This window comes from Chamaea fasciata, unplaced genomic scaffold (assembly GCF_029207755.1).
Source record: "Chamaea fasciata isolate MVZ Bird 193981 ecotype frontalis unplaced genomic scaffold, bChaFas1.0.hap1 SCAF_5, whole genome shotgun sequence".
Lineage (NCBI taxonomy): Eukaryota > Metazoa > Chordata > Aves > Passeriformes > Sylviidae > Chamaea > Chamaea fasciata.
In genome coordinates this window covers 6,729,485-6,757,110 of record NW_027094090.1, presented here as the reverse complement: position 1 = coordinate 6,757,110, position 27,626 = coordinate 6,729,485, and the positions used below count along the sequence as shown (strand labels likewise).

The 27,626-nt window shown below is 47.0% G+C and overlaps 1 protein-coding gene across 7 annotated transcripts in view; it reads left to right on the top strand.

The window, feature by feature from the left end:
* Positions 1-27,626, top strand: part of FRMD4A (FERM domain containing 4A) — a 357,979-nt gene that overhangs the window by 319,687 nt on the left and 10,666 nt on the right. For all 7 annotated transcript variants that reach the window (XM_066182742.1, XM_066182743.1, XM_066182745.1 and 4 more), the window contains 8 exons: positions 3,987-4,125; positions 9,940-10,081; positions 17,421-17,554; positions 20,889-21,011; positions 24,099-24,327; positions 25,490-25,546; positions 26,015-26,252; positions 26,679-26,843. In XM_066182742.1, the coding sequence (XP_066038839.1) occupies positions 3,987-4,125; positions 9,940-10,081; positions 17,421-17,554; positions 20,889-21,011; positions 24,099-24,327; positions 25,490-25,546; positions 26,015-26,252; positions 26,679-26,843 (1,227 nt within the window). The remainder of the gene's footprint in view (positions 1-3,986; positions 4,126-9,939; positions 10,082-17,420; positions 17,555-20,888; positions 21,012-24,098; positions 24,328-25,489; positions 25,547-26,014; positions 26,253-26,678; positions 26,844-27,626) is intronic.

Genomic DNA, 27,626 nt, shown 5'->3' with positions numbered 1-27,626 from the left:
GCTCGCTGCGCTTGGTAGCTGGGGAATACATAAGAGATAGGCAGCGGGTACCAAGCCGGGGACTGCTGCTTCCTTTCTGCAGGACACTTCGGGTTCTGGTGTGCGTTTTTGAGGATGTGTTTCCCCTCGGCTCCTAGCGGTATTTTTTTCCCCCTTCCCTCTGTTCTCGCACCTTGTGACCCCCGGGACTGTGCCGCTCCGGTGCCTCAGCTGCAGTGCTGGCAGCCCTCGTGTGTGAAAGGGGGGTTGCCTTGTCCCCTTGTTTCAGTCAGAGCCCGCAGATGAGCGCCAGATTTTGTACTCACATGCTTCTTTGTAAATAAATATTCAGTAGTGCAACTGAAAGGAATGGCACAGAACCAGAGGTTTACCGCCGGCAGCCTGGATGAAAGCCCATCAGTCTTTTTGGCACAGGAGCCTTTTTTTCTTACATTGGAATCCTAATGTGAGAGTTCAAGGGACTGTGCTGCATCCCATCAGTACGTTGAGCACCCCTGGTGTGTTTGCATTACTGGATGGTTACTGCACACAGTGAGTGTATGGCTCTGGAAGTTGTTCTGACTAAAAGTAATGTCTCGTTTGCACAGTAAGTATAATACCACTAATGGAAACCATCTCTCTGCCCAGACTGATTTGATGTGTTGCTGGTAGTAGTGTGTTGAGCTGATCACTCAGCAGTGATCCAGTTTCACCTGTTTCCCATGCCTATCTGTGTACTAATAGATGTACTTTTATTAGGGGAATTTTGCATGCAGTTTCTATCCTTATTTACCCTGATATGAACACAGTCACACCAGTACAACAGTGCCTGTCTACATAGGTGCATTTGCTAAAACTAACACCAAGTAAAGCAGCTCATGTCCTTGTGCAGCTCCAGGTCAGCAGAACCTCAAAACATCTGCCTAATATTAAGCATGTTAACAGTTGCATGAAATCTAGCAGAGCAAATTCCCAAAGTCGAGGATACACTGGGAGATCTTCCAGCAGCAGGAGCTGGGGGTAGTGCACTCCTTCCCCACTGAGGCTCCGGCAGCCCGAGAGGCGTCAGAAACGCGTGCTGTGAGCGACCAGCAGCCAGGAGCCCCTAAATGCCCTGGGTTCTGGCTGTTTACTGGAAGGAGCAGTTGCAAGAAAAAGAAAGGAAATAGCTCTGGGACATTAAAATCATGGTGTCATTTGCAATTCGATGTCGTGCGTGAAATGTGACCACACAGAGCAGCCTCTTCTCTCTCATTTGTATTTAGATTATAGGAATTAGCCACACAGAAGAGCTTCCGTTCTTTACTCCATTGCTTTGTTTCTCTGACTCAACACCAGGAGGACAAAGCCTTGTCCGGGGTACTTTCTTGCTACAAAGGAATTAGATTGCTTGGATTTTGTATCATTTTGATTGGTTTCAGTATCCAGAGTGGCACCATCCAGGTGGAGCTGGTACTCAGGCTGTAATGCAGTGCAGCATGTTGCAGTGGCGTGGTGGGAAGACAGCTTGGGTTGTAGTCTCCCAGCCAAGTGGGATGGACTCCTGCAAGGAGTTGTTCAGCGTGTGGAGGCGGAGGAGTAGCCAATGCAGTGCTCTCTCCACATTCCTCTCCTCATAGCCAAACCAGAGCCTGAGTCAGCAAAGCCACAGTCAAGAGAGCGAGCGCAGCTCCGTGGTTGTGGCCAGGGCTGGGCAGCACAATGTATGTTTTTAAGTCCTACCTCTGCCCGTGGCTTCCTATTCCCAACAAGCCATTTAACTTCCTTTCATTGCAGTTACTTATCCCATAAAGGAGGAAAATGATACATTTTAGGGGCTATCAACCGGGTTAATTCCATAGCGCATGTAGCATGCATGGAGAGAGGTCATGGAAAAAACACCCATGGGCCATATCTCTCAGGTCTTCAACACAGCTGTGAAAAGCAAGTCCACAGCTCTGACCAACAGTCTGCAGACATTCTAATGGAGCCTGCTGTTTTGATGGGAAACATGTACAGACTCCAAAAAGGGAAATAATTACAAATCACTACTTTTACAGTGAGAAGATTAATGATTTGCAGAGTATGTTTCTAAAAATTCAGGAGCAACTGTGTTTGAAATGAATAGGATGACACCAGAATTAAGGCTTCAGCCCATGTTTGAGTGCCTTAATTTTCTTAGAGCTTTATGTGCCAGTGTGCTGCAGTGGTTTCTGTCCTTAGACCAATATAAAGCATCCAGTGCTGGGTCCACTCTCCAGTCTCAACTTCAAGAACACCTCCCAGCACAGCCTTCATTCCCTGTCCAGTGACAGGAGTGAGGTAGCCCAGTGCCATCACCTGCTGTCCTGTTGCATCCATGGAGACTTTTCTCACGAGAACAATACTCGTAATAGGACAAGGTTTCTAGCACCATTCACAAGGAAAGGACTCAGCACAGGGTAACTCTGAAACATGAGATCCCAGTTGTCTCAGACCTTGTTTGCATTGGCCATAGCTGTTTTCTCAGAAATTTCACTCTGATTTGTAGCTCCCTAATTTGACTTTAACACATTTTGAAGCACTGAAAAAGCCCTGATGCAATGGCTGTCAGCCCTCTCCCAGACTGAACACTGCCAGCAGTTCTCATTTTGCTGCAGAGTTTTGGTTTTCTTTCATTCTTGGCTCTATCTCAACTTTCTTCAACTGTTCACCGCTCCATGTTCACCTCCAACTTTGGACAAGGCAGTGGCCCACAAGCACCAGAAGAGAGGTGGCCAGTGCAGATACAGGTGCAGGAGGGGAACCTTAGAAGGCTTGAGGACTTGTGAGTGCTGGTAAAAGAGCTGACTCCCCTTGCATGGCACAGTAAAGCTCCTGGGCTGTCACCTCAGTGTCACCTGCTCACCTGCAGTGTCACCTCCACACCTGCATGGCACAGAGTCCCTGCTCACTGTGGGCTCTGGCAGCCCCTCTGTAGCACATCTGTTCCCCGGGCTGTCTCTTGCACTGGTCCCTCTTCACCATCCATGTCCCTGAAAGTGTCACATTTCTGAGCAAGTGTCTGTACCCACGTCACATCAATTCATAATCCTGCTCTACCATAAGGCCCATCTTAACAGACTGGAGAGGAGGCCCTCATTTATCTGGGGCTCTGTAGGTCAGTGGTGTGGTTTATTGCAGCCAGAGCTCCATCCCTGCAGTGGGAGGAGTTCCACAGACCAGGATGCTGAGAGCCTGGATGTGTGCTGTGCTGGTGTCAGGGGCTCTGCTGGTGGGGTTGCTTTTGAGGGACAGGGAAGAATAATCAAGCAGGTTTGTACAGCTGTGAAAGCATGGGGAAACCTAACCTGTGTTTTTTTGCTAATGATTGAGAACAATTGGGAGTCCCAGAGAGGAAATATTTAGCTCTTATTTTTCCTGTTTTTAAATTCACTCAGCTAATCACTGAGTCCCATTCTTCTCTCCAGGGCACTGGGCAGCCCCCTCTGAGCCTCACAACTCCCTGCCCCCATACCATGTGGCAAATCCTGCTACATCTGTTTACAAGTGGGGAAATCAAGGTTCTTGAAGAGTTTCTCCCACACTCCCTAAAGTAGCCATTGATCCTGTGGCTCTTTAGTTGGTACCTGGGTCCTAATATTTGGGAGCCACTGTCCAAAGCCAGAGGCAGTGGAGGGTGTGAGGACTTCAGCTCAGATGTCTCTGCATGTGATGAGACATGCAGGCTTTGGCCTTGGTGGCTCCCCTGGGATGTGCAGCAAGTCAGCATCAGCGAAATCCAGGGGTACAGTCTGAGCTGGACAAACTGGATGATCCTTGCTGTTAGTCCTCTGGAGCTTGCTATCTTGAGGAGATACTTGAAATAAATGCTCTCCTGGCTTGATTAGATATTTATTACTGGTTTCTAAGCATTTTTTCCCATTAACACAAGGGTGTACACAGTAAAGACAGAAATTTTTACTATGAGATCTGTGACAGGTTCTGCCACAGAAAGCAATCTGGTGAAACCTTTGTGTAACCCCTGTTCATTCTTTTCTCCTCTCCAGGGCATCTGTGACCAGGAGGACTTTTGGGCATAGTGGCATTGCTGTGCACACGTGGTACGCCTGTCCAGCATTAATAAAGTCTATCTGGGCTATGGCCATTAGTCAACATCAATTCTACCTGGACAGGAAGCAAAGCAAGGTAGGCATGGAAAGTTCCAGTTGTGGTGGGTGAATCCTTCTCACTCCCCACAGTCCCAGCCACATCAAGTCCAGACAGTGGCTTCTTTCCTGCCCTCCCTTTCCACTCAAGATCAAAAAAAAAGGCAAATCGACTGAAGATTCTGAAGTCCTGACCAGATTGAGAAAATTTGTATTGAATGCATGCCTATGCGAGTAAGGATTCAGGCAAAGGTTGTATTGAACTGTGGCCAAATTGAAGGAGCCATTGTTAGCAAGCAGATAGGGTCACCATCCCTGTCTGGATGGTTTCCACGTCTTCCATGTCTGTCATAAAGTTCGAGCAGCTTCCAGTAACTGAGCTCAAAGTAGCTTCACAACCTACAACTGTCTCTGGATTCTTCTTGCTGTCCCTTGATTTCTACTACTGTATTTTCCTAGAAAGGAGGAGTAGGGACATTATTTTAGGAGGGGAGCAGGAGGCTTGACAGCCCGGCTGTACAAGGAGCTATTGCAAACTGGTGCTGCACAAAGGGCCATGCAATGCACAAAAGAAACCACCTCGAAATCAGAGGAGTGTATGTTCTCCCTCTTAATTCCTTTCATCAGTAATTTTAGGCTTACCCAGAGCAGCAGGAGATCGCTTTGATCACTTTGAGTTTACTTTGACACACAGAAAAGACTTCTCATGCAGACTTCCCTCTCCATATGAGCATGCTGGTGTAAAGCTTCACAGAGAAGACAGAGTCTGTGTTGAGTGGGTACCTGCATTGGTCCTCATCTCTGGTGAAATGGCAGAATGTGCAGGTGATGATCCTTCAAATGCCTGAAACAATGTGCAGGTGATGATCCTTCAAATGCCTGAAACAATCTTAATATCTTGCTATTGTTGAAAGCACTGCATGCATTTTCAGGCTGGGGCTGCTTCATTCCTTGCTCAGGCCCTGGCCCTATCAAGTCCTTTCATAAGCCAGTTCAGCCCATTAAACTGGCAGAAAAATATTTCTTTTTCCTGCTTTTCTTTAGTGCATTATTTTTTCTGCCAGTTAAATTAATCAAGTTGGCTTTCTGGAATAATGTGGAGGGCCATGAGTGTGCCGTTAGTCCCACTTGTTCTAAGCCCTTCTGACATCACTTTCCCCCTTAAGCTCTGTGACTTTATTGTAGAGTGGGTAGGACTTTTGGATGCCCTGGACATGGTTGCACTCACTTTGGCCATGTCTCATCTAATGCAAAAATCCAGGTTACACCTTAGTTGCTGTATTGAATTTAGGGATGCAGCTAACTTCCCAACCCTGCCTAAGTGCCAGCTGTAAATACAGACAAAATTGCATACTCATTGATACTAAGGGAAGCTTTCCCGTCCCCCTGCTCTGCTCAGGACCATCAGGGCACTGCATAGTCCTATCTGTCAACTCAGAGATAAATTTCAAGCAAATAGAAGTTTATTTTTCTTTACTTTTAGCCAGATGGATTTGCTGATCTACCTGCAAGGTATTTAGGTCACAAGCAATCAACAAACAAAAGGAGATTCCCTCCTCCTCCTCCCATTTCTTTGCTAAGAAACTGAGTCTCTGAAACACCCAGGACTTCCTTCAGTGACTCCTTTTGTTGTTGGCAGATTGTGTTTCAATTTTATCTCCCCTCTCTCACACTCCTACAGGCAGCACCACCCACCAGCCCTCATTTGTCAACCTGTCACGTCTGTGACCATGTCAGCATGCTTTGTCACAATAATCCCAGTGGTCGTGCTGAGGCTTTGAAGTTAAGGCATACAAATATTTTCATCCCTTTCTCTTAAGGGAACAGATATTTTCATCTGTTGTCCTCATCTTTGACATGACACTGTCAATACTGATAGATCCATCAATTTTAATTGATCTGTTCAGTTCATTCTGCTGGTCACTTCAGGGACACAGTGCTCATATGAGCTTCGCTTTGGAAAACTAGTGAATCATATCCCAGAGTGGGTTGATGTGAAATGACTTTGGTTCAGCTCTCAGGGGCCTAGACAAACATTTATTGAGTTTCAGGTCGCATGGGTTTGCAGCCCCTTAAATTTCAGGCCCCACTTCAATTGAATCCTCAACTTCAAAGCAAAACTTAGATATTCCTTCCTTTCATGTCCAAACTTGGCATTTCATATAATTTTGACAAAAGAAAGAAAAATAAAAACAAACTTAGAGGAAAAAGCCTGCTGGAGCTCACTGCACAGCTGAGCCTGTGCTACAGTGATGTAGATTAGATGGCAGGAGATGTGACATAGTGATAAAGAAAGCCTGAAGTCTGCTCCTCACATAACTGGGCACCAGTTGGATCTGGACCAACAGCTCCACTGGAAAGAAAACCCTTCACTTGATTTAAAAAAGAAATAAAATCCTCTTTGCCTGGATTCTGACCCTTTTGCAAGCGAGGTCCCAGCCGTTTCTGCAGCCTCACTCCATGTTGAACTCCTGCCAGCTCACCGGGTTCCCAGCATCTTGTTCCCTGCTGATCTGTCTCTCTCTCCCTGCAATCGAAGCATAACGTGGAGACTGAAAAGATCCCCAGTTTCCCAAGTGAGCTTGTCAGCGCGCAGAGCTCCTGTCAGCTTCCTTTTTTTTTAGGGGACAGATGCAGCAGGACTCGAAGGCATGTCTTTGCTCTGTTGACTGCACTGAGTCAATCAAACACTTGGCCTAGAAACCTTGAGAAGTCCCATTCTGTGGGAATTTTCAACACTATGTTCCTCCAAGTGCAAGGCTTTTTGGCTGAATGAACTGGTAGAAAATAGGCCAAGGGTTTCAAAAAATGACCTCCAGCAAAGCCCCATCACTGCAAGATGGATAAATTCATCCCTAGTGTCCATCTTCTTCCTCATTTCACTTAGGGATTTTTCTTCACCCTCTGACCCTGTCAGAACAGCACTGGGGATCAGTTTGGCCCCATGCTTTGAAATGACTCATGAATGAGCCAATCTTCCTCCCTGTAAATGGGACTTGGCAGGTCTGCGTTAAGTGCTGTAAAACTTCTGAGCCTGGAGGGACTGTGGGGCTCGGGGGAGCACTAATGGGGTGTAGCCCAGCTTTGCAGCGCTGTGCTGCAGCACACAGCCCGCACGGGCTGCTGCTCAGTGGCCTGTGTGAAATGAGCTGTTGCTCTGATTCCTGCTGCTGCTGAGAGCCTGTCCAATGCACGAGACCACCCAACGCTGACTGGCATTGCTGTAGGCAGCAGAGGCAGCAGGGACTGAGCAGCAAGGGAAATTAACCCCATTCCTTTCAGGAGATGTTTCATCTGCACTGTTCAGTGCAGGGCACCATTACTACAACTGTGATTGGATCTAAAATCTTCTTCTATGGTTTCTGCAGGTTTGAATTGTACCCTCTGCAGAGGAAGTTCACTCTGCCCTGCCAATCCTGTCTGCTGGTTTGTTTTTCCTCTCTCCTGGCTCCAGGGATGCCAGGCTTTGGTCTTATATCACCTTTTTGTTTGCCCTCCATAGGGTACACTTCCAGCCACTGCTGGCTTGGCCAGGACCACAACAGCATCCAGCAGTCACATTGCCTTCACTCAGCACATTGCTTGGTGCCCAGTCAGACAGGTAGGGCCAGAGTGTGCCCTCATTTGCATTTTGAAAATGAGCAGAAATAAACTGCAGGGCTGCTTGCTGTAACTGTCCTACAAAAACAGGAAAACCACTGCCTCATGGAGCAGGAGGGATGGATCTATCCTTGCAGACTTGGGGTTTGTGCCTTTCTGAGGCAACCACTGCCAGGACTCAGTGTGTTGGGTCAGGCAAGACACTGGGTTTGATCAACATAGGTGTTCCTGGGCTTATACAAAGTATACATAACCCTACATATACATAGGGTTATACAGCATATATTTACCTGCAGGGGATTTATCAGCAGGACAAAGGCACTTGGAAGGCTTGTCACCTCCAAAGGTCTGGCATTGCAGCAAGACAGCACTTCATGCTTAGGCTCCTTATCAAGACTTCAATAGAAGGAAATCTCATTAGATAAAAGCAGTGATTTTCCTCTTCACCTGGAATTAACCTTCCAGAACTATTTGAAGAAGATGTTTCACAGGCCTTGTTTCTGACCAGAAACATCTGATCCAAGAAGCTAAAGAGTGCTGTCCTTCTCCTGGGGCTGATCTTGGGGAGGAACTGCTGGAAATGGGAAGTGTCTAACTGGTTGCAACATTAGTTGAAGAGTACTGGTTGAGTGATCTGCTCTGATATCCTGTCAGGTAGTTCAGCCTCGGCACTCACGAGGACTGCACTGTTCACTCTTGGAAACAAGTGAGAACACATACCCTGGTATTGGTTGTTGTGGAAATAAACTTGTGGAGCATTTGGGTACCTCAGCCACTGAATGGAGCCTATGAATACCCAAGATTATTAAATTATGATAATACTTCTGAGGGTGTTTTTAGTGTAAGGCCTTCCCAGTGCTGTCTTCGTTTGCAGTCTTAAATTAATCTTAAAAATACAGTGTGCTACAGGGAGACATTTTCCTTCCCTTATTATTTCACTGATATGCAAACAGAGGCGGGAATCACTAAGAATTTAACTTTTAGTGTCTTACCCAAAGCCCCACAGCACATCAGTAACAGAACTAAGAAGCTCAGTGGTGAGCACTTAGCCCTCAATTCAGGTTGTTCTTGTTGGAATGGTTTCTTCTCCCTGAAGATGTGAAGTAACACTGAAAATCCCATTGTAACAAGCATTCCTTGTTGTCCTGTTTCATGTTATTTCCAGTGGGAACAGATCACACCCTGCTTTGTGGACATCAATCAGCTTTGATTTGTTAGCACAGTAATGAGGTGCCCATCCCCTGAGCTGTATGGCCAGGGCTCAGTCTCTTCTGGCCTTCAGAAGGTGCCAAGGTGAATGCTCAAGTAATCTTAAACTGAGGCTTCATCCCCTTTTGGATAAAACTCTTCTTGCAGTTGGAGAGTCTTGGCAAAATGGGCCAACAGCTTTCTGAGTTCTGGGGAATTAAAATTGCAGGTCAGTGGCCCTGCAAGGACAGATTAATTGAAGCTCAGAAGCACAGGGTTTGTAAGATTTGAGCAGTGGGCTGAGATGACTGTTGGAGGTCCATTCCAGCTGAAATATTCTATTCTATTCTATTCTATTCTATTCTATTCTATTCTATTCTATTCTATTCTATAGGTTTACATACTACGCATTATTTACTTTCTTGTAATTACAAATTGCAATCTTGTTGACATTTGGTGGGGAACAATGGTCATGCCCTAATGTGGCCAGTCACTGAGCTGGGCTGGCTGTTGTTTCCTACCAGAGTAATGTTAATGCTTTGAAGAGGTCCCTCACAGTAGGGGCACTGCATAGGGACAATAATCTGAATGTGTTTTCCTGTCAGTATTTTCTTCCAGCTTCTCATGACAGTCCATTTAAGGCATGTCCTTACTGTGTTTTGTTCCAAAGCTTATTGCTGGTTTGTGAAGGCCCTTTCTGGCTTCCTTTAGATGCTAGAGATGGTCTTTAGCCTTTGAGCTTTTCAGCAGGTTACTATGATGGCATTTCTGAAGGTTTCTTATTGTATGTGGTAAAACAGTGACTCCATACATTCTTTGTTTAAGAGAGAAAAATGTGCATGGCAAAGCAGAGAAAAACCCAAACAACAGGAAGCGATGCCAGAATTGTACCCACTTAAGAATGTATAAAGTACAGCAGTGAATACTGTGCCAGGTTGCTTCTATTCTTGTAAAATAATCCAAGTTTTCTGTGGAGGCCTGTTTCCTGCCACAGCAAAAGGTCTTTTTCCTTCTGTGAGCTTTCAAGAGGCGTTAGATCATTACTAACTGCTGTGTCCACCTTCAGTCCAAGATTCATGCTGCAAGAAGCCTGAGTGAGATTGCAATTGACCTGACTGAAACTGGAACCCTCAAGACCTCAAAGCTGGCCAACATGGGGAGTAAAGGCAAAATTATCAGCGGAAGCAGCGGGAGTCTTCTGTCATCAGGTAGGTCCTGTGTCCTGTAACTGGAGGGAGTATGGTGAGAAGGGCCATGGCCCTGGTATAATGGGGAGCAGCCAGAAGCTGCACTGCAGAAATGAAAGTCACTTCCCTTTCTGTCTGTCCAGGTGGTGGTCCATCTCTCAGCACATTGCTCCACAAACAGCACAGGCAGCAGCCTCCCCCTCTCTCTTTACCACCACTCGTTTCCTCCTTGACTCCAGGATGTCATCTCCAACCTCTCAATTTCCAGCTGAAACGTGGTCACTCTTCACAATTTCTACCCTAAATATCCCTTGGTATCCAGCTTACCTTGAGGTAGATGGGTTTGTGAAGGAGTGCCCAGCCAGGAGTGGGGAAGCAGTCACCCAGTGCAGCTCACAAAGGAAACTGAAGCTGGGAACTGGTGATGTTCCTCAGCATTGTTGAGACAGGGTGTCTTCTTCACCAAGTGCACATCTGCTTTGCCTCTCTGTTACTGGCATTTGGCTGCTGTCCAAGCTCAACAGAACTATTCCCTAGCACTCAACCAAACTAGTGTCAGGGTCCTGAAGGTTTCTTGTTGTGGCTCAGAGCACTTTCCTGTGTGAGGAAGATTTCATGTGTGAGAGAAACCCAAGGGAAGGTGATGCAGAGGAGAGCTAGAGCAGGAGGAGAGAAGGACTAGAGAAGGGGGACGGGAGGTTGTGACTCTTTGATACTCTTCTGTCAGTCTGAACCATGCAAGCTGTGTGTAAAACAGCTTGTCAATTTTCACTGCAAATGTCACTGCAAGCTTAAAGCAGGGGGTGATGTTTAGCAAAGAGCTTGAAGCTGCTTAGGTGAGCTCTTCAGGAGGGCAAGGTTTCTGGTATCACTGTAATTAACAGTTTCAGACAATTAAATACCTTCTGTTAAGCATCACATCAAGTTATCAAAACCAAATGTGTTGAGATGTGTAACAGCAGAGAATAACCTTCTCAGGCTTGGGCAAAGGAAGAACCCATCTAAGAATGAAAATGCTTTAAAACTGAACCCACACTGATGTAGTAATTAGCTTTGCATCACTGTATCCTTGGAAAATGGCTAAAACCCTGCTTGGAAAATGTTCAGCAAGGGGTTAAAATGTGGAGTGCTTCCAGAGCTGCTTGCTGTGCAATTCCTTGCCTCGCCTGCAAACAGAGTTGCCTTTCTGCTCCTGAGGTCTTCCTGACAAAGTACCCAATCCACTGTCTGTACCTCCCATGCTTGGGGAGTTGCAGAAGCTCAGCTGCTCCCAGATGGGTGTCAGGTTGTTGGAAGTCTTTGTTTGGCATTTTTTTCAGCTCTCCTGCTGGAAAGTAAATAACATTAAGTACCCCGAGAAAGTTCTTAAGGTCTTTCCAAGATCTCAGCCTCCTGGGCACCATTCCTAAGTCTGTGACAGCTACTTGGTAGTAATCCTGTTTCCATGTTAATACATGCAGTTTTTGTGTTCCTGGAAAAAAAACCACTGGGGTCTGCTTCTGCTCTTACACCTGGAGAGAGCAGTAGCCATGTGAAAGCCGGCAAAAAATCAGGCCCAGGGAAGCTGGTGTAGGCCCAGTATGTATCAGGGTTAAGTATACTGAAATTCCAAACTGGGAGCTGCCCATGCTTTTCTTTCTGTACTTTTGTGCTCCCTGCATCTTTCTGGCTGAGCACAGGATTTGTAGACTCATCAGAATTGCACTAATGACTAGACCCACCCAGAGTTCATTGAGGTGAGTAATTTCTTCAGTCCTGGGTAGGTGGATTTGCCTACCTGGGTGCCCTCATAGCACTGTGTGAACCTCTGTTTCTGTCAAGGTGCTGCTGGTGGGCCAGGCAAGCATGGCTCCCTCCATGTTCCTTTCTTCAGAGCTGCCTGTACATCCTGCCAGCTCGGAAGACAGGGCTCTCCCCAAAATGTTGAGGAGAGCTGCAGAGTTTGCTGCTGCTGTGTGCCTTCCAGCAGCTACAAGCAGCTACAAGAGAGTATTGAGAGAAGATGTCTGGCAGAGGTCAGGTACCAAGGAATTAGAAACCCTGGATTGCTTCCACACTCAGACCCCTCTGCTCCAAGATCCCCTTCCCTCAGCCTGGCCAGTAGAGGTGGCCCATCCCTGTCCCACTGGATGGGAGGGGGCATTCATTGTCTGTCCCACTGGGCACAGTCATTGGCTCTGTCCCAGGCTTTGTGTTTCCTCCCATTGTGCCAAAGATTATCGGCACACAACCACAACAATGATGGGTTATCGCAGTACAGCCTGCACACTGGAGAGAATAAGTGCAAATGATTAAGTGGCCACAGTAGACTTCCAGGCTATAAATACCTCAAGTGACTCGAAATCACAAGGTCAGGACTGAATCTCTGTTTGCCCCCACTTCCCCACTATTCTGTCTTTTCTTTTCCTGAAAAATTTTTGTAGTCATTTCCTCCCTCCATCTGACTCCTCCTCACTGGAGGGGCTGTCAGCACCATGAGGAGCATGCCAAAACTGGCATGTCTCCCCTGGGCTTGCAGCAAGTCTGCAAGGAAAAGTTTGTTGTTGCTTCCAGCTGTCACACTGTCTGGAGAAGATCCTGCTGTGCAGTACAAGGCAGACACTGCCCCACACCACTTATAGTCTCAAGAGACAGCAGAGGGGAGATGGAATCTTACGCTGGAAGTGGCTTCCTCATGATCACAGCAATTCAAGAGCAAAGCCTCAGCTGCTCCATTTTTCCCACGCTCTTGATCTCAGGCTGTCCACTGCAGATTTGTAATTCTGATGCCAAACTCCATTTCTGACAAGCTGACTCTAACTTTTGTCCTCATTTTGGCTCTGAAGGGACCTCCCTAGGACAGTGGGCTGCTGGGATTTATCTCAGGGACCTTCTGCTCAGGATCTGTGGGCCATCCCTGGACTTCTGGGCAAAGATTTGCCTGTGAATGAAAGCTCTGCTTTCACACAGGCAGGAACCAAATCAAAGCCAGCAGAACAAAACCAAGTTAGTTCTAAGGTGGGTTTTTCCCTTGGAGTCTGTGCCATCAGAGCCCTGCAGGTCTCCAAGCTAGCGAGGAGCCCTGCAGTCACTGGGCTGAACCCCAGACTACCTTCTGCATCTCTGCTTTCCCTCTGCAGGCGCACTCAAGGAGCCTCCAGCCCCTGAGCCCCGTTCCTTCTGCAGCAGCGGAGGTTTCCTGTGCAGGGGCCTGTTTACGCTTGAGAGCTCCACACGAGCCCAGCCCGCCAGTTCCCCGGCCCCGCCCGCTGCGGCCGGCGGGCTGTGTCCGCGCTGGGCCGGCCCGGCGGGCCTTGGGGCGGATGAGCAGCGCCCGCCCGGCCCGCGGGGGCCGCCGAGGACGAGCGGCCCGCAGGATATCTGAGTGGAGCATCCTGTGTGGATCAGCTCCAGCCGAGCTCCCTCGTAGGAAATCCTCCGTGTCGGGCAGAGAGCAGAGATAGGGGCTGTCTGGGACTGCTGGTTGCTGTGGGCTGACATCCTGGTGCAGTGAGTCAGCCCGGGCTCTGGCACGGAGCGAGCGTGGGGGAAACTTCCCTCCCTGCTCAGGGGACAGCCTTCCACGGGGACCTCAGCCAAACGGGGAGCCAGCAGCCGGATGTAGAGTGAAGGCTTTGCCATATTTAGATGTGTTTTTCCTGGAGCAGGAGACTTGGAGAATGAGAAAAAGAGATGCCTGTGTGCTTTTGCCTTGCTGCTGCTCAGCCACCTTATTGCATCTCCTCTCCTCTCCCCTCACAGCTGGTGTCACCAAGACTGGGCTCTCTCTGCTCTTCAGCATCCCATCTGTTCTCGCTGCTTGTTTTCGTCCTTCTCATTTATCCCTTTTCCAAGCTGACTCCACTCTGCTACAATAGGTAGAGGAAATAGGGACAAACAGTGAGTCACTTTAGGACTTTTCTCTCCAAAGTGGTGTCTGGTCTCACCCCTTTGGCAGGCTTTAAAGCAGGGCTTGTCTTGGACCCCAGCAGACCTGTACCTGCATAACACTTGACTAGGTCCTTCAGAGGTGTGACCCATGTGCTGCATGTCCCCTTCAACATCACCAAGACTGTCCTGACCTCACCAGTAAAGAAGTGAGCAGAACTCAGCCTGTTAGCATTGGTTCAGCCATTAATTCTGCTGGAGAAGGAGTTGGACAGGAAGGACCATGTTCCCCCTGCATTTCTCAGCTCATGTACTCCTGAATGTCAGTGGATGAAAAAATCACCCAGAGAGGCCGTGTAGGTATCAGAAGACGAGTACTGTTTCCAAATTAGTAGGGCATTAAGTGGACGTTAAGGTCACCAAGACCTGTGTCCCGTCCTGTGTGCTAAGAAAGAAAGAGCACATACACATAAAACCAGCCCCCAGTTCAGCAGGTTCCTGGTGCCCACCAGAGAGAAGGCCCTGTGCCTGTTACCTGGTGTATTTTCACAACCCTTTTTGTTTTAGGGACATCAAATGTTTCTGCAGAAGTGTGCGTTAAAATGCAGAGTTTGGTAAATCCTTGCACTGCAAATGGGAAGGAGGCTGAACGATAATTTTCACAAAAAGGTTCAAATGCTGTACAGGAAAATTATCTATTTCAGCAGTATTTCTCCCTTTAGGAGATTAGGAATTAACCCTAATTGTGGGAGATAAAACACCTGAGAAAGCCTCCCAGTTAAGCATTTCTGTTGCAGCAAGAGCCTCTTGGGTTAGGACTGATCGCTCAGGACTGATTTTTCTCTGTTGGTGATCACCTTTGGAAGGCACTGGGCAGCCATGACTCAGTGACCATATCTTATAAGGCTGATAAGGTAGTAACTGCTTGATTTGGTTTGTGCTGGTCTTTGATTATTTCTTGGTTGTTTTTACGGTATTTTGATTTGTCCTGACATTTTTGGGTCAGTTGCCACTGGGTTTAGAAGTGGATCTATGATCACAGCCTTATTCAAGGAAGGATTGATACATGTTTATAAATAAAGAGCCTCTAATGGAAGCCATAGGCACCCATCAATACAAAACACTATTCTCTGCTCATTTACAGTCATCTCATACAGGTGTGGTTCTCTTGACTGACCAAGTTTCCGTGTGCTTTTCACCCATGAGAGCAAGCAGAGAATTCAGCCCATAAAAATCTAATAATACACTACAAAATAATTCAGCTTTTAGATAAAAATTCAAAACCAAAAATTAGTGCCAGTGAGTGGATGACTTTGGTTTGTTTCAGCAGTAACCCCATTGCTTCACTCAGAATGTGATAGTGCACTTCCAGGTCCCCTCCAGTTCCTTTGCTTTTTGGAACCAGTGAAAAAGATGGCAAAATGGGCACTCAGTGGACAAAATGTGCACCAATTGTGTCAGGGTTGAGACCAGCATGGCTCTCACACAGGGAAAGCACAGCTGGAGCAGATGCTGTGAACTATCTGGGCTTGATTTGGGTCCCTACCAGCTCAGCCAGAAACCTTTTGTTTCCTTCTTGTGGGCATACCCCGAATCAGCACAGGGGTCTGGCCAGGCTGTTCATATGCTTGTAAATATTTCTGTGTAGCTGCTGTGGCAACCCACACAGCAAAAAAGAATAGCTTTTAAAAATAAATCCGAGGCTGGAGTGGAGGTATGGAGCCGAAAGAGGAAGGAAAGGGGAAGAGCAGTTGAAAGGAAAACATAGGTCATTTAAGTTGTCATAAAAGAAGAGAAAAAGGTTCAAAACATCTGCTGGAATCATGAGCAGCTTTTTACCGGGACTCAGCAGTTTGTTGACAAGTCCATGAAGAAATTCAGCAGTTCAGTTTTGCTAGTAACTGCTCACCAGGGTTACTATTAAGAATTACTAAGTGCTGGAGAGGAGTTTCCCTACCAGTGCAAATACAGGGCTCCTCTAGAAGGTCCCATCAAGTTCTTCCAGCACAGATGTGTCTGCAGACTTGAGTTTTGTTGCTTTACGAGGACAAACACAAATAAAATGAGGATGATTACAGCAATTACACAAGCACCTTACTGTGAAGTTCTCCTCCTTTGTCTGATAATGCTCAGCCTGGCTGATCTTTAGTGAGATCTCTTCCATCACCCCCACTTCAGGACAGCCCAGTGAAAGGTTTAAGGAAGCAGAATGGTGTTCCATTGAATAAATGCCAACTATCTTCCTTCATGAAAACTGCAGAAAATACTTGTGGAAAAGATCTGTGGGATTCTCTGCACCCCCTGAGCCAATGCAGAACTGATTTGTGGCAATTTTTGTCTTCAATCCTCTTTCAGTTTAGCTTTAATGGTCTGCTGGAGTAGTAGCAGTGAAAGATGAAGCTGAAAGCACAAATTTCACTGTTTTGCTGCCAAAATAAAGAATTGTTCCCAGATTCCTTCCAAAACTCTGTGAAATAACAGCTTTTTCAACCTCCTTGGGCTGGGTGTTTTCACTGAATGCATGGAGGCCAAGCTGCAAATATATCTAGGAGTCACCTCTAATCCCCATCTGATGACAGGTGCACAGAAAATTCCATGTTGTGTCTGAATCCTGCAGATAATAATGGTCTGCTTTCTCTGTGCCATTGCTCGAGAGGGGCAGGAAACGGGTCACTGTTGTAAAAAAAATGTTTGTATTGATACACCAGCAGCAAAAGGAGGGATAAGGAGAATATCCATCCTTTATTGTATATGGGGGAAACGTAGTGACAAAGGATGAGGTTACTTCATCAAGAAGTTCCCCTGAAGAGCTGAAATTACAAATATTGTCATGACATCTGAGCAACAGAGTCTGATTTAATGCACCAGCCTACTTCAGTGGGAGTTGCTGGTAATTGCCATTTGAAAAGCCAAGTCTTTTGGACATGCAGTTAAATATCTCAACCTATATCTTCACAAGAATCAGCTACTATCCCAGAAGGAGCTATGGTTGGGGTTTTCTGGTGTATTTTACGGGAATCTTGCTAGGTAATTTTGTTCCATTACAGTTTTTCATAGAACAGGTCCTGTAAGTGGATTGAATTACATGTTTGCTACTAGGATAATTGCAATTCTTAAGAAGTAGGCTGTACTGTCAAATGGTTTCTCCTAGACTTAATTTCCAAAAAATGAATCTCCAGGGCTTTGTAAACTGTACTTTGCCATTGAGAGCTTTCATGGGAGTTGTATATGGGTTTCCTCTAAGATCTTATTTTACTGCTTTTATTTTTCCAGAAAATGATTACAAATGTCTTTATGTGCTCCACTGTTGAATCTCTGACTGTTAGCTTAAACATTAGGGATTTGCTGTAAACAAACATGACTGGGTAACACCTGCTTCATGTCGTAGTCCAATTTCTTTTTGGAAGGACTGTGTCCAGGCTTTGGTAAAATTACAAGCACTCCAGATGTGTATTCTGTCAGCTGGCCTAGTGAAATCATTGTTTATTGACAGGTTCCCAAGAGTCAGACAGTTCTCAGTCTGCCAAGAAAGACATGCTGGCTGCACTGAAGTCCAGGCAAGAAGCTTTGGAAGAGACACTGCGCCAGCGCTTGGAAGAGCTAAAGAAACTGTGCCTGCGGGAAGCGGTAGGCAGTGGACATTTTATAACCTGGAACACTTTGTTTCTTGCTTTGTTATAGCGTGCTTGCTGGTGGGGTGGAGTCAGGACATGAGATTCCTTCCACAGTCACCTCTTACAAAACCCATTGTACAGTGGCCTCAGGGAGATCCAGCTGTTTCAACTCCAGATTGCAAAGTCCAGGGCTTTTTTTCACCAGAGAAGGGGATGCCAAATCATCTGGGTACCCAGCTGGCTTGGGGCAAGGAGGGTGCTCAGCATCCATGTCTGCTCTTTGAAATAGTGAATAAGTTGCATTCAACCAGGCTTCTTACTAACTTTGATAAAAATATTCTTCTACCTAAACACCATGGGAAGGCTATTCTATGTGCTGGTCATTACTTCTCAGAGACTTTTGACTACATTACCAAAAAAAACCCCTAGGCTGGCACACTTTCTTCTTGGAGCAGGCCTAACTTTACTTGCTCTTCTTCTCCGAGCATGCTCTTCCATACAGCACATGAAGTCTCATCTGCTCTGTGTAGATTGCCTTCATCCAGCCAGCTCTGGCACTGCTGGGAAGGAATGGCAATGTGGTGACAGACCTTGCAAAGAAGAAACACTCTGGTCATCCCAGGTCATGCAGGACAGCTCAGGAACTCAGAATCTTCCTACTCACCTGCTCATTTTGGAGTACATAGGAGGCCATTTTTTGTTCAATTTAATGTTTGGGGAAGTCACAACTCCGCTGCATCTGTGTGTGGAGATTAGCAGCAGTGTACTGAGGTCATTCAGCAATCCTCCCATGTCTACCAGGTCTGTGTATCTGATTTTAATAACAAATTGTGACATGTAACACAACAGGAAGCTGGCTGCAGACAGTGGCACAGAGATCTTCCAGCTCTTGCTTAATATTTGATGTGTATCTACCTTTTAACAAAAATGGGAGAAATGGGTCACTGATTCAGGTCTCATTGCACTTTGTTTCAATTAATGTATAGTTTTAATGCCAAAAAGAGCAAGTTGAGAAAAATGCCTCTCATCAAAGAACATCAGGAGAAATCTCTGCTACCCCTGTTCCCAGTCTTTACTCCATGGGAGCAATCCCTTCCCACCTGAAATGTCCTGGTTGATTTCAGCAAACAGCTTGTGCTGAAAAAGGTCACAGGAGCAGATCCAATCTCTAAGTCCATTGAGCTGAGATCATCCACAGGAAAAAATCACAGCTCTTCAGGGGCTGACAGTCAAGGCCTGGAGGCTCTACTTGGCCCAGAGGAATTTACTACCCTAAGCTAACCCTGCCTGATTGCCGGTGACTAATCCTTGCAGCAGCACCGGATGCAGGGGAAGATGTGTCTGTGCCACAGCTGCAGGAGCTCAAGCCCAGTGCCTTCCCTTTAACCCCAGCCCTGTTTTTGGTGCAACTTCAACACTTCAGGAGCAACCAGGATGCAGGCAAAAGCTTCCACTGGGGCAGGGAGCTGGAGATGAGGAGCAATAGGTCCTTAATGTGCTGTGGCAAGGCTGGCCAGAGCCCATCTGTCAGCACGTTAAGAGCTGGTAGAAAGTGTTTGTGCTTTCCATAGGTGATTTGAGAGAGGCAGTTAATGGACACTTGGAATCTGACCCCATCTTGCAACCCTACAGCTCATCCATCAGCAGCTGGTAGTTGAAAGCTTCCTCTCAGGCTGCCCTTCATCCTTTCTGCTTTGGCATGGGAATGGCCAAAACAGAGGAAGAAAGTGGCAAACCAGGAGATAAAAAAGAGTTAAAAGAGAGGGCATAATTAGGAAAGCATGGCCAGAACCATTCATAATGCTGGCATCGGGTTACTTCAGGCCATCACTACTCCAGTTACTTATTAATTTAGATTACGTTTCACGATTGTGCCTTTGAATACTTTTTAGCTTGTGGAGGCAGCATGGTAGCCCACATTCATTTTGTTCTGCTCTGATCTTTACAGATTTTGCAGAAGATTAACTCTTTACCCACTGCCCTGCTTCATATCACATTAGGAGTTATAAAGAAAATATGCCTGTTGCCCTCAGGATACAGAAATCTGTGTCTCAGTGCAGTGCTTAGAGCCACATCTCAGTACAGGAAACACATTTTGAAAGAAAAACTGAAATAACCCCACAGGGCTGGAGAGGCAATGCAGAGTGGGACTCTGAGACATTGCAGCCATGCCTCTCGCAACAGGGGGCTGTGCACATCAACACAGAGCTCTGCTGCAAACCCATTTTGCTGGGAATTGCTTAAAGGGAAGATTTGAAAAGGCCAGGTCCTTGTTTCCTAGTGACCTGAAAAGAGTAGAAAGAAAAAACCCCATTAGGGAGTGGGGGAGAGGCCAGGGCAGGCAGGGACTGGGCTGTGCACCCACACTCACATTAAGGTCAGCTGCTGTTCTTTGCGATTCAGATGATTTAGGTTACTCTGCCAGCTGGATCCTCTCAAGGCTGATGCTAAGGAACACAAAAGCCTTTTGTCCTTCATGGGGAGACTTCTGAGTACAAGAAGCAGGGGCTGTGCTGGTAGTCAGGCTCCTGCCTTTTTCTGTAGGCAGTTCCATGCCTTCAACTCAGATATGTGTGCCTGTATTGTGTAGCCTGGGGGAAAAACCCCACAGCATTAACATCAGTGGTGGTGCTGCTTCCTGTGATCCATATATTCTGAAATTCTTTGGGGTTTGCTTCAGATTTTGAACAAAGTTTTGCAAATAACCCCGTCAGTCTGACAGAGTATAAGGTAATAATTGCTCCAAAGCTGCCCATGACATCATTGGGGTTTGGAAGGCACTCTAATACATGAAGTGTTATTGGACAGGTAATGAGGTACCAGGCACTGCTTTTAGTGACCATTTCCACTGCATTCCTCTCAGACACATCATGAATCAGGTGGGAATGTTTTTCTGTGCAGGTCATAACCTACACGGCTGTTACCATTGCAGCTTTCTGACTCAGCAGCCCTGCATCCTGCGGGAAGGCCCTCGGGTCTGCTCACCCCTCTCAAAAGCAGCTCAGCAGATAGGAGCTCTTGGTTCCTGCTCACCCTGCAGCAGAGATGAAAGCTTGTGTGCTGCAAGCCTGCTCAGCCTCAGCCATGACACCCTAGGGATGGGCACCACTTACAGACTGCCCAGGGCAGGCCACAAAGATCTGTATTCATGCACAGGTTAGAGAAGAGGTCCCCACCCTCCGTGTCAGGTTCTGAGTTTGCAGGGCTGGGTGCTCTCCTGTGTGTTTATCAACTGGCTGAACTGGATGTGTTGTTAATGAACACCTGTCATTTTAGGGTCACAGTGGTGGCGTGCTTTGCTCTGCTGCAGGATTTCCCAGAGCACTAACAGCATTTTCTGCTTCCAGGAGCTCACAGGAAAGCTGCCACGAGAATACCCCCTGGATCCTGGGGAGGAGCCACCTATTGTAAGGAGAAGAATAGGAACTGCCTTTAAACTGGATGAGCAGAAAATCCTGCCTAAGGGAGAGGTGAGGCTGTACCCTTCCCTTCCAGACCCATGTCCCCACCTCAGGTCTCTTAAGATGTCCACTAAGCATCACACAGGAGCCATCAGTCCCACGGTCATTTTTGCTTTAAATTACTGTAATTGCTCACAGTACCCATTTGGGGTTTTTTATGTCCATCAGAATAGGGAAGCAGTGAGAGAGCTGGGGACTTTACTTCAGACTTGGAATAAAGGTGAAAGGCTTGATGTTCAGCCCTTGCTTTGCTAGAGGTAACCAAACTGGACCATGGCAGTGCAAGTGCTCTGGTGACAAAGTGCAGTGATTTGTGTGAGCAGGGAGCATATCAGGAGCCCCCCAAGCCATCTCAGCCCTGCTTTCTGCCTGTCTTGTTTTTGCAAACCGCCGCTTGCTTTCCAGTCCAGTAGCAATCCAAATTCAGGCCCCCTGAAAGAAAAGCATCACCATTATCCATCTCAGCCCTGCCACAGCAAGATAAAAGCATTTTGCTCCCCAGTCCTTAAACAAAAGAGCCTTCATCCCTACCTATGGGGAGCTGGAATTACATTTTTCTAAGTTTGCCAGGGAGTGTTTGTTCCCTTCCCTGCTCCCACAATGTGCTGGGTCAGTGCCCTGAACCGTGGCTGTGAAAACAGGCCCGCAGCAGCTGTAAGGCAGGACCGGATTCACAGAACAACTATTGTCTGTGAAGGCACATTTGTCTCAAGACACTTGTGTATATTCCAGTCTTGAGTTTCCTTTTTATTTTTGTAGGAGGAGAGACTGAAGCTGGTGCAACTGTGTGGTTTGAGGCTCAGTTCAGCCAGGGAATTAACTGTTTTGTTGGCATTTTCCTTCTGCTGAAAAAATAAACAGCTGGAGCTCTTTAGTTTTGTTCTCAATGGAGCCTGGGAGAGGAATTCCACCGCAGTCAAATATTCATGAACTAGCACATTTAATTAAGCTTTTCAAAGGGAAGCATGTCTTAGCTGAATTTACTCCTAAAACCCCTGCAGTCTGTTGGCTGCTCAGCTATAACCTGATCCCCAGCTCCTATTGCTACAGGGCAGCTTTTGGGGCCGGCAGGTGAGGAATCTCCATACTCCAGTGGCAAGGTTAGGTGGGGAGAGCAGGAAGGTAAAGCAGCTCCTCCCCAGTGTACACACTCTGCCTTTTAGCACCAGCAATGCAAACACGCTGACTCAGCTTTTCTCTACCTTTCTCTTCGTCTGTCAAATTTTAAGGCTTTGTTGAAAACCATAAATTTCTGTTCTCAAACAATGATGCTGAGCTGTGTTTGGTTGCCAGTTTGAATGCATTTAGGGAGGCAAGCAATGGTTTTATGCACTTTTCAGCAAGTGCACAAACACTGGAAAATCAATTTAAAACAAAAGGTGAAATATTCCCTCACCACATAAATCCAAGACTGAAATTACTAGCTGTGACAAGGGCCGAAAGCAAGGCAACTGAAGGCAGATGATAGCTCTCATTTCCTAGTGCTTTATTTATAGCGGCCTCACTGGAGGAAAATAGACAATTACGGACAGGAGGAAAATTAATATATTTTTCCTAGGATATACTAAATGGTTTAGAGCTGAATCTGTGAAGGTCTGAAATGACAGCTTTCACATCAAACTCACCATACCTTTAGCAAGACCTTTGTCAGACCAAGACTTGCAGGGAAGGGTCCTGGGTTTTTTCTTGGTAATCACCTTTACCTGGTCTATAATTTCTGACTCTGGGAAAGCTTTTACCAGAAGATAATGAATCAGGTTCCAGGCCTTAAAACCCCATGGTGTCAATTTCACTTTTAATAAGTCTGGCACTAAGAGAGTTCATAAAGTTTTCAAAGCAAAAAGGGATCTGTTAAAAAGACAGAAGGTGGGTTCAGTCTTCAGTGAAGTGAGGGAAATGATAATTATAGTTTTAAGGCAATGCTGACTCACCACTGATAGCAAAGGTACATTTTTTTAAGAAGCCCAGAATAAAAACTTCAGAGAACGTCTTCAGTCTGATTAAATCCCTCAGCATCAGCTCTTACACTGCTGCTGAACAAAGAGAGGATTTGAACTTGCGTAATGGGGATCTCCATGAATATATTACTGTCTCACCGTTCACTCAAAGTAGAAAAACTTGTCTTTTTTAATTTTCAATGTACTGCGTTCCTCTTTCTAGCAGACTAATTCCATTGAGCTGGGGGAGGTAGCCAGATCCGTTGCAGATTAGCAAGGGCCTTTGAAGCTCACAGCTTGGGGTCCTGGTGCTCTAGACTGGGAAGCTCTATGTCAGCTTATGCTTTGGCATAAATTGTCCTAAGTCCCTTGACTTTGGAGGATAACCAAAAATGGATAGGTAGCTTCCAGGGTACACCTGACTGCATTTAAAAACTCAGCTGAGGCCTTGCAAGGGCTAATGCTGAGGGCGCTGGTTCTTTCTGGCATACAGAGCGCTTGCTGTTACACACTGCTGGCTCTGAGATCACCCTCCTGGCTGGTAACTCGAGGAGTCAATTTTCTGGTTTCATCTGTTGCAGCAGCCCATAATTGCTTCAGCTCATACTCACCCCTGGATTTTGACAGTCATACACTGGGGAGGACTTAACCCATCTTTGCCCTGTTTTACCCCAAAGTATTTGATGGGTGCCAAACAAACCTGTCAAGGAGGTTAAAGCTGTGGCTTTGCATCAATACATAGCAGTGAAATCAAATGAGGCTTAAATATGGATATAGAAAACAGGGAGGAGGTGGGAGGCAGGTGTGACCCACAGATGGCTGTAAAAGGGTAAATGTGTAGTAGAGCAATAGAGCACCATTGAACTTGGCCGTATTGAACTACATGAAAAGTCAAACAGCACATCAGGCTTAGGGTTGGAGCACACATGTCCTCCTTTTATGGGTCATCCCTTCCACCAGCTGTGCTTCCAGGCACTTTTGAGAGCAGGTGAAGGCAAGATGGATATGCTCAGGGAGGCCCTAAGGGCAGCAGCATGATTGTAGATGCTTTGCTGATGGAGAGCCTTTGTTGGAGGCCACTGGTCAGGTTCTGGAGAGCTTCCACATAGGTGGGCTCGGAGACTTTGGTGGTAACCAGAATCCACTTGCCTTTTGCCAGGAGGCAGAGCTGGAGCGCCTGGAGAGGGAATTTGCCATTCAGTCCCAGATCACAGAGGCTGCGCGGCGCCTGGCGAGCGACCCTAACGTCAGCAAGAAGCTGAAGAAGCAGAGGAAGACATCCTACCTGAATGCCCTGAAGAAACTGCAGGAGATCGAGAATGCCATCAACGAGTATCGCATCAAATCTGGGAAGAAGCCAACCCAGAGAGCCTCCCTGATCATAGATGGTGAGTGAGACTTGGTGCCCACAGCATCACAGAGGGTCTGTGGAGGGCAGGGAGCAAAATTCTTACCAAATTTGCCCTCCCTCCTCTTCCCTGTCCTGCCTGGAGGACCCCAGGGGTGCTGTCAGGGTGTGCTGTGCATTAGGGATATGCTGGGTCACAGCAGCAAAGCCATGTTGTGCCATGGGTGATCAGGGTGTCAGCACAGCAGGCTGTGACTCCTTTGTTCACCTATGAAATCACTCTCCTGGCATCTCCTCCAGAGCAGTGCAGTACAAATGTAATTAATGTTAGCAGATTGGGGTGAGCTCTCTAGCTCAAAGGCGTCTGTAAAATCAAAGTGGGAGCAGTGTCATTGCTGTGTTCAAATATTTCTTTTCTTTTTCTTTTTTTCTTTTTTTTTTTTTTTTTACAATGTAATTCTCAGGGCACTTTGTGGTTTACTGAGTTGTTGATTGGTTTTTCATGAACTCCATTAACTTTCTGCTGTGGTTCTTTCTCCCTTACGGATTTTCCCCTCTCCCTTTGACTTGCAGAGCTTTTCTCTGTGCCTTTGTGGCAGGAACTGAGATTAGAGCTGCTGTATTTGTGACCTGGGTACCAAACTGCACCTCAGTCAGAGATAACAGCCATGAGGACACAGGTTGGGGGAGGCAGCTCAAATATCTGCATGCCAAAGACCTGAGAGCTTTTCCTGCTGCTGCAGAGGATGCTCCAAAAGCATTTTCTTGAATTCCTCAGAACTGGTACTTAGTGTGAGCTTTTAGTTAGCAACAGGATGATCATTTTAAGAAGATGGATAAAACCCAGAGTCCTTAAGGGCCAAGATGTAAATCTCACTGATGGCACTGTGCCAGTTTGCATCCTCTGGGGATCTCAGCTCTCTGTTGTGACTCAGACTTAATCCCCAATTATTGAAAAGATTTAGCAGCTCCTTGAAAGGCAGCCTGCTATTGAGAGACCTGACCTGCAGCTCTGCCCTCCCAGACTGAGAGTGGGCTGAGTCAAGCATTCATAGGAATTTTGCCTGTTGCTCTGGGAGGAGGAAGGCGTGGGTGACTGCTTAAGGCTAAGACTCAGTGGGCAAAGATCATGGTGCAGTTCAGCACTCAGTCACTGCAGTTCTTGGGACCATCTGACCATTTTTGTATTTTCTTCTCTTCAGAAGGAAACATTGCCAGTGAAGACAGCTCCCTCTCAGATGCCCTTGTTCTCGAGGATGGTATGTTGGCTGCTGTATGTTCTAGAGAGTGGGAAGGGATGTGTGAATTCCTGATAAACACTCAAAATGGAATTACTGTTCTGTGTAATAGTCCACTGATAGATCCCAGGAGCAAAAAAACCTTGGTTTTCCCTGACTCTATCTTGTAGTCAGACATCAGGCCTGGAGCAGTGAGTATTGCTGTGGTTACTGCTCTGAATTATTTTAAAACACAGTCCTAGAATGCTCCCTTATTTTCCCTTAAGTTTCAGTTGTTTTAATGCACCACACACTCTCACTGGCCATTCTCTCCCAAAACGGGAATTTCAGCCAGTGCCCTTCTGAAAGTCAGGTCTTCAGGGTGGCCCTGAACACAGGCAGGGAAAGCAGGGTAAGGAAGCAGGCTCTGGAGGCGTGATGGCATCTCTCGGGGCTGTGCTGCCGTTGGAGGTGTCACACAGCCATCACCTCTCTCCCTTCTCTTCACAGAGGACTCTCAGGTCACCAGCACAATCTCCCCTCTGCAGTCCCCACACAAAGGCCTCCCGCCCCGGCCGCCGCTGCACAACCGGCCGCCCCCACCGCAGTCGCTGGAAGGCCTCCGCCAGATGCATTTCCACCGCAACGACTACGACAAGTCCCCCATCAAACCCAAGATGTGGAGCGAGTCATCCCTGGATGAGCCCTATGAGAAGGTCAAGAAGCGCTCCTCGCACAGCCATTCCAGGTGAGCCATCTCTCTTGAAGATCCATTGCAGTGGTATTCCCTGCTTTCAGGAGGGACAGGTGGGAGCCCTTTCAAAATTTACAAAGGTGTCCCTTACTAAATGGAGGCTTTTAAGTGTTTTGGCCAATAGGCAAGTCATAAAAACAGGCTACAGCCACATGATTGCTGTTTGGTCTCTCAGTGTTATTCTACAAAACATTTGGAAGGGTAGGATGGTGGATCATCTGAGGGCTTTGGCAGGACTTGGCCTTGGCCTCTGGCACTGTAGAAGCACAAGCGCTGGGACACAAGCTCAGAGCAACAGCTGACCCAGCTCCCACTCACCCCCGCAAGATCCCAGGCATGTGCCTGAGATCTGGAAGGATGTGTGGGAGCCACTTCCCCAAATTCCTGTGGGAGAGCTGAAGCAGGGTGTTTCCTCTGCAGCAGTCACAAGCGGTTCCCCAGCACCGGGAGCTGTGCCGAGGCAGGAGGGAGCAGCTCGCTGCAGAACAGCCCCATCCGGAGCCTTCCCCACTGGAATTCCCAGTCCAGCATGCCGTCGACGCCAGATCTACGGGTACGCAGTCCGCACTACGTCCACTCCACAAGGTAAGTCTGCCCGGCTCCAGCCTCACCCTGCTTACCCTGAAATAAATTTGCCTTGCTTTATCCTTCTCTCAGGGTATGAATTAATTCCCAGTTCAGAAAAGGACACAAACCAGTCCTGTTCACGTAAGAGGCTCATGTGCTCATGCCAGTAGAGAATCTCTCCTGAACTGACATCCTGAAATCCCTTCAGATAAACATGATTCTGCCCCTCATCCCTCCCCTGAAGTGATGAAGCTTTTCTCCTGCTGGGACCTTTCATCTCAGTCTGTTTACAGGCTCTACAAGCCACTTTTAAAATGCATGTGGTGCTACTGCTAAGTTCTGCAGTAAATTCCTCCATGGATCCAGCTGGAGAGAACATGTTGCTTCCTGTCTGATACAAAATGTTGAATAGTGTTAATTTTCCCTCATGGATAAAATGTTTGCACGTGTGTGATGTTACATAGAGATCAAGAGCCTGAGTGAAGCAAGCCAGCCGGGGACCCAGGTGGCAGTGGAATTTAGCCCAGGGTTGACAGAGGAAAGAGCTGAAGTGTGAAAGGGAGATGATTTGATGTGTGGGGCCAAACTTGACTGCAATTTTCAGCAGGATTTTTACAAACTGTTCAGCTTCATTGCTCTTTTGCTTTTGTGACAAACTCCATGACACTGCAGGGAACAGAACTGAGCCAGAGCTGTGTGCTGCTCAGTCTCCTGCCCTAAGGGGAAGTGCCACCATCATTTAGCTCAGAATAAATCAAGAGTCATGCCAACACATCAGCCTCAAGCAAAGACAATGCAAGA